The sequence below is a fragment of the Odocoileus virginianus genome, unplaced genomic scaffold (genome assembly GCF_023699985.2).
Source record: "Odocoileus virginianus isolate 20LAN1187 ecotype Illinois unplaced genomic scaffold, Ovbor_1.2 Unplaced_Scaffold_28, whole genome shotgun sequence".
Classification (NCBI taxonomy): domain Eukaryota; kingdom Metazoa; phylum Chordata; class Mammalia; order Artiodactyla; family Cervidae; genus Odocoileus; species Odocoileus virginianus.
This window is the reverse complement of record NW_027224290.1, coordinates 290,005-303,869: the sequence shown is the minus strand read 5'-3', so window position 1 is coordinate 303,869 and position 13,865 is coordinate 290,005. Positions and strand designations below refer to the sequence as shown.

The 13,865-nt window shown below is 38.8% G+C and overlaps 1 protein-coding gene across 1 annotated transcript; it reads right to left on the bottom strand.

The window, feature by feature from the left end:
- Positions 1-11,004: 11,004 nt before the first annotated feature.
- Positions 11,005-11,955, bottom strand: LOC110124809 (olfactory receptor 51V1-like). The gene has a single exon (XM_070463096.1). The coding sequence runs from the start codon at positions 11,953-11,955 to the stop codon at positions 11,005-11,007; it is 951 nt and encodes a 316-aa protein (XP_070319197.1).
- Between the last annotated feature and the right edge of the window lie 1,910 nt (positions 11,956-13,865).

Genomic DNA, 13,865 nt, shown 5'->3' with positions numbered 1-13,865 from the left:
AAGAGAAGCTAAAGGCAAAGGAGAAAAGGAAATATATATCTGAATGCAGAGTTCCAAAGAATAGAAAGGAGAGATAAGAAAGCCTTCCTAAGTGATCAATGCAAAAAAAATAAATGAAAACAATAGAATGGGAAAGACTAGAGATCCCTTCAAGAAAAGTAGAGATACCAAGGGAACATTTCATGCAAAGATGGACATAATAAGGAATAGAAATGGTATGGACCTAATAGAAGAAGAAAATATTAAGAAAAAGTGGCAAGGATACACAGGAGAACTATACAAAACAGATCTTCATGATCTAGATAACTACGATGGTGTGATCACTCACCTAGGGTCAGACATCGTGGAGTCCACAAGTGGGCCTTAGGAAGTATCACCAGAACCAAAACTATTGGAGGTGATGGAATTCCAGTTGAGATATTTCAAATCCTAAAAGATGATGCTGTTAAGTGCTGCATTCAATATGCCAGCAAATTTGGAAAACTCACCAGTGGCCACAGGACAGGTCAGTTTTCATTCCAGTCCCAAAGAAAAGCAATGCCAAAGAATGTTCAAACTACCGCACAATTGCAGTAGACTCTCATGCTAGCAACATAATGCTCAAAATTCTCCAAGCTAGGCTTCAACAGTATGTGAACTGAGAACTTCCAGATGTTCAAGTTGGATTTAGAAAAGGCAGAAGAACCAGAGATCAAATTGCCAACATCTGTTGGATCATAGAAAAAGCAAGAGAATTCCAGAAAAACATCTACTTCTGCTTCATTGACTACACTAAAGCCTTTGACTATGTGGATCACAACAAACTGTGGAAAATTCTTCAAGAGATAGGAATACCAGACCACCTTACCTACCTCCTGAGAAATCTATGTGCACATCAAGAAGTAACAATTAGAAGTGGACATGGGACAACAGACTGGTTCCCAATCGGGAAAGGAGTATGGCAGATCCCTATATTGTCACCCTGGTTATTTAACCTATATGCAGAAAACATCATGTGAAATGCCATGCTGGATGAAACACAAGCTGGAATCAAGATTGCAGAGAGAAATATCAGTAACCTCAGATATGCAGATGACATCACCTTTATGGCAGAAAGCGAAGAACCTCTTGATGAAAGTGAAAGAGGAGAGTGAAAAAGCTGGCTTAAAACTCAACATTCATGACTGTGGCTTTGTAGTATAGTCTGAAGTCAGGCAGGTTGATTCCTCCAGTTCCATTCTTCTTTCTCAAGGTTACTTTGGCTATTCGAGGTTTTTTGTATTTCCATACAAATTGTGAAATTATTTGTTCTAGTTCTGTGAAAAAGCCACAGTCATCAAGACAGTGTGGTACTGGCACAAAGACAGAAATATAGATCAATGGAACAGAATAGAAAGCCCAGAGATAAATCCACGAACCTATGGTCACCTTATCTTCGACAAAGGAGGCAAGGATATACAATGGAAAAAAGACAACCTCTTTAACAAGTGGTGCTGGGAAAACTGGTCAACCACCTGTAAAAGAATGAAACTAGAACACTTTCTAACACCATACACAAAAATAAACTCAAAATGGATTAAAGATCTAAATGTAAGACCAGAAACTATAAAACTCCTAGAGGAGAACATAGGCAAAACACTCTCCGACATAAATCACAGCAGGAACCTCTATGACCCACATCCCAGACTTTTAGAAACAAAAGCAAAAATAAACAAATGGGACCTAATGAAACTTAAAAGCTTTTGCACAACAAAGGAAACTATAAGCAAGGTGAAAAGACAGCCCTCAGATTGGGAGAAAATAATAGCAAATGAAGCAACAGACAAAGGATTAATCTCAAAAATATACAAGCAACTCCTGAAGCTCAATTCCAGAAAAATAAATGACCCAATCAAAAAATGGGCCAAAGAACTAAACAGACATTTCTCCAAGGAAGACATACGGATGGCAAAAAAACACATGAAAAGATGCTCAACATCACTCATTATCAGAGAAATGCAAATCAAAACCACAATGAGGTACCATTATACACCAGTCAGGATGGCTGCTATCCAAAAGTCTACAAGCAATAAATGCTGGAGAGGGTGTGGAGAAAAGGGAACCCTCTTACACTCTTGGTGGGAATGCAAATTAGTACAGCCACTATGGAAAACAGTGTGGAGATTTCTTAAAAAGCTGGAAATAGATCTGCCATATGACCCAGCAATCCCACTTCTAGGCATACACACTGAGGAAACCAGATCCGAAAGAGACACGTGCACCCCAATGTTCATCGCAGCACTGTTTATAATAGCCAGGACATGGAAGCAACCTAGATGCCCATCAGCAGACGAATGGATGAGGAAGCTGTGGTACATACACACCATGGAATATTACTCAGCCATTAAAAATAATTCATTTGAATCAGTTCTAATGAGATGGGTGAAACTGGAGCCCATTATACAGAGCGAAGTAAGCCAGAAAGATAAAGACCATTACAGTATACTAACACATATATATGAAATTTAGAAAGATGGTAATGATAACCCTATATGCAAAAAAAGAAAAAGAGACTCAGATGTATAGAACACACTTGTGGACTCTGTGGGAGAATACGAGGGTGGGATGTTTCAAGAGAACAGCATCAAAACATGTATATCTAGGGTGAAACAGATCACCAGCCCAGGTTGGATGCATGAGACAAGTGCTCAGGCCTGGTGCACTGGGAAGACCCAGAGGGATGGGGTGGAGAGGGAGGTGGGAGGGGGGACCGGGATGGGGAATACATGTAAATCCATGGCTAATTCATTTCAATGTATGACAAAAACCACTGCAATGTTGTAAAGTAATTAGCCTCCAACTAATAAAAATAAATGGAAAAAAATAAAACCTCAACATTCAAAAAACTAAGATCGTGGCATTTGGTCCCATCAATACATGGCAAACAGATGGGGAAACAATGGAAAAAGTGAGAGACATTACTTGGGCTCCAAAATCACTGCAGATGGTGACTGCAGCCATGAAATTAAAAGACGCTTGTTCCTTGGAAGAAAAGCTATGACAAACCTAAACAGCATATTAAAAAGCAGAGACATTACTTTGCTGACAAAGGTTCATGTAGTCAAAGCTATGGCTTTTCCAGTAGTCATGTATGGATGTGAGAGTTGGACTACAAAGAAAGCTGAAAGCTGAAGAATTGATGCTTTTGAACTGTGGTGTTGGAGAAGACTCTTGAGAGTCCCTTGGACAGCAAGGAGATCCAACCAGTCCATTCTAAAGAAAATCAGTCCTGGCTATTCACTGAAGGACTGATACTGAAGCTGATGCTCAAGTACTTTGGCCACCTGATGTGAAGAACTGACTTATTAGAAAAGACTCTGATTTGGGGAAAGATTAAAGGCCAGAGGGGAAGGGGACAACAGAGGATGAGATGGTTGGATTGCATCACCGACTCGATGGACATGAGTTTGAGCAAGTTCCGGGAGTTAGTGATGGACAGGGAAGCCTAGCATGCTGCAGTCCATGGGGTCACAAAGAGTCAGACACAACTGAGTGACTGAACTGAACTGAAATGTTAATAATCATTTACAAATATTATAGTAAAATTTAGTTTGCACTTTTGCAGTGTCATGTTGGTGTTGGGACTTGATTTAAATGTAGTACTGTGGAAAAAAATGTTTAATTTATGCCAAAAATGTATTAGCATTATTTTATAGCAAGTAGAATTTGCTAAAATTCAGATGTTTGATCAAAAGAAAAGAATTAGTTGAAACCATTCAAAATATGTATATATATGTGTGTATGTATATATTTGTATATATGTGTGTGTGTATACATATATATGTGTATATATATATATATATATATAAAATATTTTGCCTTTTGGATATTATTGATTTTTCTTTTCTTTCACTAGCATCCTACTGTTATCAACTACTTCTGTTAGAGGGTACCAGCTAGAACAAAGATAGAAAGCAAAGAGTTTGGGATGTAGAGAAAGTTTCTTTTAGATATTAAAACAAAAGAGGAGTAATGGAACCCTTTTCTGCACAAGATGGAGAAGAGAAACACAGATAGGCAAGGAGAATTGAAAAGATATAATCTTCAAGGTCTCAGGTTCAGCTGAATTCTTTGGCCCTCATTCAGAGTGTCAGGGCATGAGAAGCTAGAAACCCAATGTCTCTTGAGGGAAAGTTAAAAGCAGAAGGAGATTAATAACCTACTACTTGTTTATCTCCTGAGGGAGATGTCCATGCAAACTATCTCATGCCATCATCAGAGAGCAGCATTAGGGTAAAAACTAGCACATGGTATATTCAGTGAGGAAACCAGTTTCTTGCTTTTCCACAATGCAGCACATGGATCTAGGTGTTTTTTTGTTGTTGTTGTTGTTGTTGTTGTTTTTTGCTTTAGTGCTTATTTTATGTTCATCTTTCTTTTTATTTATTTATTTATTATTATTATTTTTTTTTTACAATATTGTAGTGGTTTTTGTCATACATTGACATGAATCAGCCATGGATTTACATGTATTCCCCATCCCGATCTCTTTACAGCATTGTGGGGGGACACAAAAATCATGGTGAATGCTGACTAGTAGAGTTGTCAAGGGAACTGTTATGCCTAGGAAAAAATGATTCTGCAGCCATAGGCTAAAAAAGAAAAAAAAAAAATTACAGTCAGGGAAATAAGAGAAAATGGGTCCGTTTTCAGAGCTTGTAGACTGAGCACCATTTACAGTTGGATTGCTAACTAGATTGAAGAGAAAATCAGTCAAACTGCAGCAGAGGGTGAGAAAAATCAGCATTCCATACAGAGTGAGGAGGTGCGGTAAGATTCATCCAGCAAGGGCCTGCCGAGTGTTACAGACCTAGAAGAGAGGCCCATCCAGTTTCTGAATCCAGGGCCATGTCAGCTTCCCCTTCAATGCAGTGATGAGGGGTTTGTAGGGAGGTGACAGTTAGTGGAGAGACCTGTGGAAGAAGGAAATATCCTGGCAGAGAATATCAGTTTCCAATTGACAGAAAATATGATACCACAACAAACATAATTTTTAAGCTCAAAAACTTTAATTGATGTTTTAAGTGGAAGAACCATTGGCTCTCTGAGAGCAGATAAGACTAAAAAAAAAAAAAACAACAAAAACTAAACTCACCACATCTTATTATTTGAGTAAAAAGTATAAAACCTGTTACATTAGAATTTTATATATCATAACACTGGCTGATGAAAGAATGGCCTACTAAATGTTTCAAGTGCTAATACATTTAAAAACTTATATATACAACAATACACAATTCAAAATTTTTAATTCACACCATGAACACCACCAATAATAGAAACAAATAGAATGATGGGGAGATAACTGCAATGTAAAATTGAACAGTGATGCAGTGGTAAAAGTTCTGTGAAACTAAAGTGCCCCACAATTATTTTCTACTTTTTAAAAATCCTTTTACTTCAATTTCCTCATCTGCAAAATTGACTGACTATGATTTACACATGGACTGGCTCTAAAGATCAACAGTGAGAATCGTTACTGTGTCCTTCCACAGTGCCTGGCATATAGTAGGACTCTGATAAATATAAACTATTATTTTATGACCATTATTATTGTATTGTGGTGATTAAAAATAAACTCTAACAATATTAGGGACTTGCTTTTAAAATTGCATGGGGCCCGGTCTGGCTCTGGCCCGGTCCCGACCCCCGGCCCGGCCCCGTCTGCTGAGGAGACGGAGCTCGCGGCCCCCACGGAGGAGCAGGAGCATCGATGCGATTCCAGAGCCGATTCCAGCGGTTCATGAACCACCGGGCCCCCGCCAATGGCCGCTACAAGCCAACTTGTTATGAACATGCTGCTAATTGTTACACACATGCGTAGCCCCCAAACTGGTGGAATGTAGACATCCCGACTAGAAATGAGGACCTATGATTGGACAAATGATTTGAGTGTGTTCCTCATTGTTCCGGCCATTGTGGGCAGCGCCCTCCTTCACCGGCTCTCTGATGACTGCTGGGAAAAGATAACAGCTTGGATTTATGGAATGGGCCTCTGCGCCCTCTTCATTGTTTCCACAGTATTCCACATCGTAGCATGGGAAAAGAGCCACTTAAGGACGGTGGAGCATTGCTTTCACATGTGCGACAGGATGGTCATCTATTTCTTCATTGCTGCGTCCTACGCGCCATGGTTAAATCTCCGTGAACTTGGACCCCTGGCATCTCATATGCGTTGGTTTATCTGGCTCATGGCAGCTGGAGGAACCATTTATGTATTTCTCTACCATGAAAAGTATAAGGTGATTGAGCTCTTTTTCTGTCTCACAATGGCTTTTCTCCTGCCTAGGTGGTAACATCAATGGAAAATTCCCACCCTTGCCCTGACAGAACTTGGAATCAAGCAGAAAAGTACAGTTCATATAAAAGGAGAAGCGGCCATCAAGTTTTATGTCTCTGACTGGGGAAGGTGCAGCCTGCTCTGGGAGCACCTGTCAGAGGTGTCAGAGGAAGTGCTGTTTAAGCTGATTCAGGACTAGTAGGAGCCAAGAGATGAAAGAGTGGTGCAGGTGGCATGGAGGATGGACACAGCGTGAAGGAAGTCCCGGAGGGCGGGCACGGCGTGAAGGAAGTCCCGGAGGACGGGCACCGCGTGAAGGAAGTCCCCGAGGATGGACACGGCGTGAAGAGGCAGTCGCGGAGGACGGACACGGCATGAAGGCAGTCCCGGAGGACGGACACGGCGTGAAGGCAGTCCCGGAGGATGGACACGGGGTGAAGGAAGTCCCGGAGTGTGGACACGGCGTGAAGGAAGTCCCGGAGTGTGGACACGGCGTGAAGGAAGTCCCGGAGATGGGGAAGCAGGAGCGTCTGAATGTGATTTTACATGTGAGGGGTGTGACCATGGAGGTAACACAAGTTCTGTGATGAAACCTGTGAGCGGGACAGAGACCAGGACAAAAGGAACCACACGGGCCATCTGAAGGAACAGGAACAGTACAGACGATGAAGACTCAGACTTTCGGTGTTGCAGTCAGAATAACGGATGTCAGAATCACCCTTCTACCACAAAGAGCAATAAAAGTGGGTAAAGTGCATGAACGACAATTTTTTGGCATTGGACACAGACATAGAGGATTATGATCCTTGAGGAGAGAGAAACCAAAAGATAAGCTTCAAATGCACTGCAGTTTTCTCCCTGTTTGGAGTCCAGGAGCAGCCGTCTGGGTGGAGGAAGCAAACCAGCAATTCAGCTCCCCGGGCTGGGGCAGGGTCCTGGAGACGAGGGAGCTTCACAGAGAAGAGTCTCCGGAAATCTACAAAGGGATTTCCTTGAGTCCTTGCCCAGATACTAAGCGGCATTTGTGCAAGGCAAGACGCTGCATACCCTGGCTGAAGATAGCTATTGAAAGGCTGTGAAGTAAGTGGATATCACTGAATGAGCCCAGTACTGGAGACCCCAGAGTTCCAACCAGCCAGAATGGAGAGACCACGCAGAGCAAAACAAGTATTCCATGTGATCCTAGCAAGATCACAACAATAGATGGGATACTGCAGAAAACAAGATCAATGAACTTTAATAGGTCTCAGGCTGGGAGAAATTATTTGCTTTCTCTTTATGTATCTGACAAAGGATGTGTATGAAATACTGTAGCACTCTAAATCAGTAATAAAAAAGAGATACAAGTATCCAGTAAACCCTTGAAAAACTGTCCAATGTCACCGGTCATCTAGGAAATCAGGGAAATGAAAATTAAAAGCTTACCACCACACCATACTGAATAGTTAAATTAAAAAGGCTGACACCACCAAATACCAACAAGGATGTGAAATAACTAGAACCTCGATCCATTGTTGGGGAAAATATAAAATGTAACCACTTTGGTAATTTGCTTAGCAGTTTATTATAAAATTAAGCATATATTTATAGTTCAGCAAAAATGAAAACATGTATCTACAAAAGGACTTGTAAAACAGTATAAGTATTAAATTTTATTCATGATAGCCCCCAAATGGAAAGGATAAACAAATTGTTTTTTTTAAATTCAGTGAAATGCTAAGTAATAGAAAGGAATGAATGACTTACATACATTAGCACCTGCATGCATATATGTGTGTGCTTGCATGCTAAGTTGCTTTAGTCATGTCCAGCTCTTTGTAACCCCATGGACTGTAGCCTGCCAGGCTCCACTGTCCATGAGATTTTCCAGTTAAGAATGCTGGAGTGGGTTGCCATTTTCTCGTCCAGGGGCTCTTCCTGACCCAGGGATTGAACCCACACCTCTTACATCTCCTGCTTTGGCAGGTGAGTTCTTCACCACTAGCACCGAAAATATTATATTGAGCAAAAAAGAAGCCAGACCCAAAACTCTACATACAGTATAATTCCATTTATGTGAGGTTCTAGAATGGAGAGGCTTAGTCTGTGATAATAGCAACAAGAACAGTGGTTGCCTTAGTGGAAGGGGTTGTCTAGGATTGGGAAGGGGTACCAAAGAACTTTCTGGAGTGTTAGGATATTTGTGTAGCTTGATAAGGGTGATATGAGTTACATAGAAGTGTGCACTTCACACAACCTTACAGTCCACTTAATATCTATGCATTACACTATATAAATGAATCATCAATCTTTAAAAGACCTTCCTCCCTCCCACAAAAAGGACTATAACTTCAGGAAACAAAACACCTTGGTCTTGGTTGAAATCCTGATTCTGGTATACTTAAAAGCTCCGTGGCCATGGGTAAATTATTTAACCTCTATATATTCTAGGTTTCTCATCTGTGGAGTTGGGATAAAAATAGTACCTAATTTAGGGTTGTGAAGATTAAATGAATGTTTCAAACATTTAATAGGGACATAGAAACATAGTAATGGTGTTGATAATGAAGCAGACATAATCTGGTTTTAAGATTAACCATGTTCTGGTTCTTTGAAAGCTGATAAAGCAGTACTTATTTCTCTGACTTTAGTCTCTTCATCTCTAAAATAAGGAGGCTGTGTTAGATGAGTGACTCTTAACTGGGGGGTCAGATGCTCCTGTAAGAATCCTACCCCTCCCTTAGGAAAACGTAACCCTCTCTAAAGAAAATGTCCCTAATACACGTACAGGGAATTTTGTATTATTAATGTATATTAATTGCTTTATGACCTCTAAGAAATAATAAATGTGTCTGGTGTTTTGTTTTGCAAAAAAAAAAAAAAATTGTATGGTGTAGCTGTTTACAACTGCTTCATTCGAAATGAAAAATATAAAATGCTAACCCAATCAATTAATGAATAGCTTTCCCTATGTAGTATGAAGGAATAAAACTCAAATATAAAAATGAGCTGTGGATGCAGGCAACAACAACAAGGTGAATCTCAAAAGTATTATTGCAAGTGAAAGGATCTGGACAAAAAGATTACATTACTTATGATTCAATTTACGGGATCTTCCTAAAAGGTGCTTCCCTTCCCAGGTAGCTCATTGGTAAAGAATCTGCCTGCCAATGCAGGAGACACAGAAGATGAGGGTTCAATCCCTGGTCAGGAAGATCTCCTGGAGTAGGAAATGAACCCACTCCAGTACTCTTGCCAGGATAATCCCATGGACAGAGGAGCCTGGTGGGCTACAGTCCATGGGGTTGCAAAAGAGCTAGACACAGTTGAGCACACAAATAGGGGCTCTCTTAAAGGCAAAACCTATGATAGAAATTAGTTTGGAGGCCGTGGAGAATTTGGGGCTGTGGGAGAACAGTGACTGCAAAGAGATAAAAGGCTCTTGTGGGGTGATGGAAATATTCCATATCTTGATTGATTGTGGTGGTGATTTCATGACTGTAAATATTTTTGAGAATTTATCAGACAGTGCCTGTATATCTAAACAGAGTGAACTACTATTTGAAAGTGTGCATTAACAAAACATGCCTTTAACATATCAAATAGATTATATAAATATCCTTGCAACAATAATATCTTAAGGAAATTTACACATACCAAGAGTCCAAATGTGTGCATTATTTTGCTATCCATGATTTATTTGTGCTTTTGCTCACTTTATTTATTTTATAAAATCTTATGATGGTTGCGGAACCATTTAACAAACTTCATGTTAAAAAGCACAGAGGGGAGATAGGAGAGAAAGACTTTTCATGTGATTTAAAAATAAAACAGAGATATTTCAAGTCACATCACTTACTACCACCTAAAAATTTGATGAATTATTTAATCTTTGTGTATTTTAAACTACAAATCATATATGTATTAGAAAATAGCATCTACCACAGAGTCTTGATGAGAAGATAAATTAGAAACATTTTTCTTTGATCACAGTAACCCTCTATCCCCATTGGATTTATATGATCTATAGGTTCATAGGAAATATTTTCAAATGGTTTTCAAATGGAGTAGCTATTTGTATTGTTCCTTGGATTAAGCAAATAAAACTAATCACAAAAGTCTATTTTTTTCCTACTCTGGCAATTACTGATTGTCTCTGTTTCCAGTTCAGTAGGGTGGGAGTCAGGAAGATTTGCTGGCGGGCAAAAAGCATCAAGATTAATTTTTTGTTGTTTGCTTGTTTCATTGGTTTTTTAATTTATTCAAAAAGGTCAAATTCTCTATTATGCTTATTCAGTGACATGGGCATGTGGCTAAACTGGGAAAATTGGGTAGAAAATAAACAAAAATGTTGTTTAGAATAGGGAGAATAAGAAAATTTTTGGTCCTTAAGTAATTACTTGGGGGATTTTAATCAGCAAAATGTACCTTTTTATAATGAATGAATCCCAAACTGGCCATAGTGAGATGAATTTTAATAGCTAATCTGCCTCAGACCTTATTAAGATTCTGAAGCTATTATATATGTATTTTCAGATATACAAAAATCATTGACAGCATAACATGTTAATTTCACTGATATGATAGTTTCAAGGAAAAAGCAGAGGAAGGTATTTGTAAAATGGAAAGCCTCATTCAAATGAAAGTCATTAAAATATTTTAATTATTCACTGATTCTTACCCTTTTGAACTCCTTTGCTGAATTTTAAATACATTCACATTTGATATTAGGACTTACATTTTGTCAAGTAAAACAATCTCTGGACTCTTCTTCGTATTTGCTGGGTCTTGATACTATAAATAATGGGGTTCATCAAGGGTGGGAAAAGAATATAGACATTGCCCATGAGAACATGAACCCAGGGTGAGAGATGTCTGCCAAAACGATGAACCATGGTCAGACCAATGATTGGGATGTAAAAAACTAAAACAGCACAGATGTGAGATACACAGGTCTGCAAAGACTTGATTCTCTCTTCTCGTGATGCAATTGCTAAGACTGCATGCAAGATCATGATATAGGAGATAATGATGAGCACTGCATCCAACAACAGGTTGCTGATCACCAGGGCCAGACCATAGATGCTATTGAAGCGGATGTTTGAACAGGCCATTCGAATTAAGTCTTGGTGCAGGCAGAAAGAGTGAGAAAGGATGTGGGGGTGACAATAATTTAAGAACTTTAGGCGAATAATGACTGGAGGTATGAGCATAGAACTCCTACATAAGATTGCCACCCCAATCTTCATGATTTTGTCATTAGTTAGGATGGAGGAATAGCGTCGTGGGTTGCAAATGGCAATGTAGCGGTCAAAAGCCATAGTGAGGAGGACAGAGGACTCCATGAAGGACAGACCGTGGATGAAATAGGACTGGGCAATGCAGGAATCCAGGCTGATCTCTTGAATGACCCCCCATAGGATTCCCAGCACTGTGTGCACGGTGGAGAGCCCCACACACAGGTCAGTGAGGGCCAGCATGGCCAGGAAGTAGAACATGGGCTGGTGCAGGCTCGGCTCAGTCCTGATCACGTGGAGCACCATGCAGGTCCCCAGGAAAACCATGGCATAAATGGAGGCGAAAGGGATGGAGAGCCAGAGGTAGTCAACTTCTAAGCCAGGAAAACCAGTGAGAGTAAATCTGGAACTATTGAAATTCAAGATAGAGATAGCAGACATTAATAGAGGATTAAAAATATTTCTAGGGAGGTATTAAAAATTAGATCACTTTATGACCCTTTAATTTCTAGTAATGTTTGTCTGCTTTTGAGAAGAAAATATAATACAGTTTCCTCAAGTATCATGAACTCAGCAAAATAGAGATCTGATTTGTTTTTATTTAGGTCAAGAACCAGTTGTCTAAACATAGCTATTCCAGTGCTAGTGACTAAGAATGTCAGAAGACTAGAGGGTTTTATACAGAAGCAATAATGTTAATAGGCTCATGGAACTCAGTTGGGGATACACTTCTGGGATCTCTGTTTATTTCAAAAGTTAGATAATATATGACCACAGGAGCATATGCTGCCATGGCTGGCAGCACCACTGGGAAAATGTGAAATGCATGTGTAATTTTTCTCTTGGGTAGAACAGCTGATCATTTTACTATCACCAAAGTATCATAGATCCCAAAGGAGATAGACTTGTTAAAGTAACCTAACTTCGCATCAAATAAAGTTAGCCAAAATAAATGTAACAAAATAAGTGGAATCAGAATTGTTGTGTGGTGCATTCCACATGGCTTAGCTTCTAATAAATTATTTACTGATTTTAGTTGTACTTTATTTTTCTTCTCTATGTTCATGTATCTCTTTATCCTGTTAAAAGCTTTCTAACTTTTCTGACATTCTCAATACTTTTACTTTTTATGTCTTTCTATAAAATATAAATCATGCACTTTAGACTGTAAAGTCCAAAGCCTGCATTTGATCTTGAGTAACAGCTGGGCATGAAATAGCTAGATCATATGGTAGATATTTAACACTTTGGCAAGAATAGAGTGGAATGAAATATTTGAGTATTCTAAGGAAAAAAAAGTCTAAATTCTACATGTAGTGACATTATCCTTCAAAAGTGAAAGAAAATATTTTCTCAGATGTGTAGAAACAGAGAATCAATAGGTAATAAACTGACACTGCAAGAATTACTTTAAAAAGTTTCTCAGAGTAATGAAAAATGATATTGTCAGAAATTTATATCCACATTAAAAAAGCATCAGAAATGGAATAATGAAGCTAAAAGATACTTTATTTTTATTTTTAATTGATATAATAGATAACCATTTATTCAAAGAAATAGTTGTAAGAATGTATTTTATGATTATATGGATAAGTGAATGATTAATAGCAATGTTATAAAACATGGGAAAGAGAAATTGGGAGTTGGGAATATTCTAATGTAAGTTACCTTCGGTACTCATAAAGTGGCATGTTTTTAAGTCGCTAAGTCATGTCCAACTCTTTTTTAACCCCATAGACTATAGCCTGCCAGGTTCCCCCGTTCATGGGATTTCCTAGGCAAGAATACTGCAGTGAGTTGCCATTTCCTTCTCCAAGGGATCTTCCAGACCCAGGGACTGAACCTGCATCTCCTGCATAGCAGGTAGATTCTCTACTGCTGCAGATTTCTCTACCAGGGAAGCACATAAAGTGATATATTATTGTGTAAAAGTGAACTTGGATTAGGCACTTGCTAAACAAAAATGGAAAATAGGTAAAACTGATATGCAAGCAGATAAAAAGGAATCATCTAATGTGCTCAATTAAAACTAGGGAAGGGGAAAAAAGAGGGGAAGGGAACAAAAACAAGAAAGAAGAGAAAAGTAGATCAAGTATAATTTATAGAAAACAATATCAAACATGGCTGATTTTAATCCAATTAAGTCAAAGATCACTTTAGGTGTGAAACATCTGAATATCAAAAGTAATAGGGATAACTTGTCAGAGTGGATTTTAAAAACATATAATTAGGCACAGGTTAAAAGTTAAAGAAAATCATTGTATGAACACTAATAAAAAGAAATCTTAAGTAAATACATCATTTTCAGACAAAACTGATTTCAGAACAATGAAAACTATCATGGATGAAGT

Excerpts from the sequence above, each read along its gene's own strand:
- LOC110124809 (XM_070463096.1), bottom strand. The coding sequence starts at position 11,955 with ATGTCTGCTATCTCTATCTTGAATTTCAATAGTTCCAGATTTACTCTC.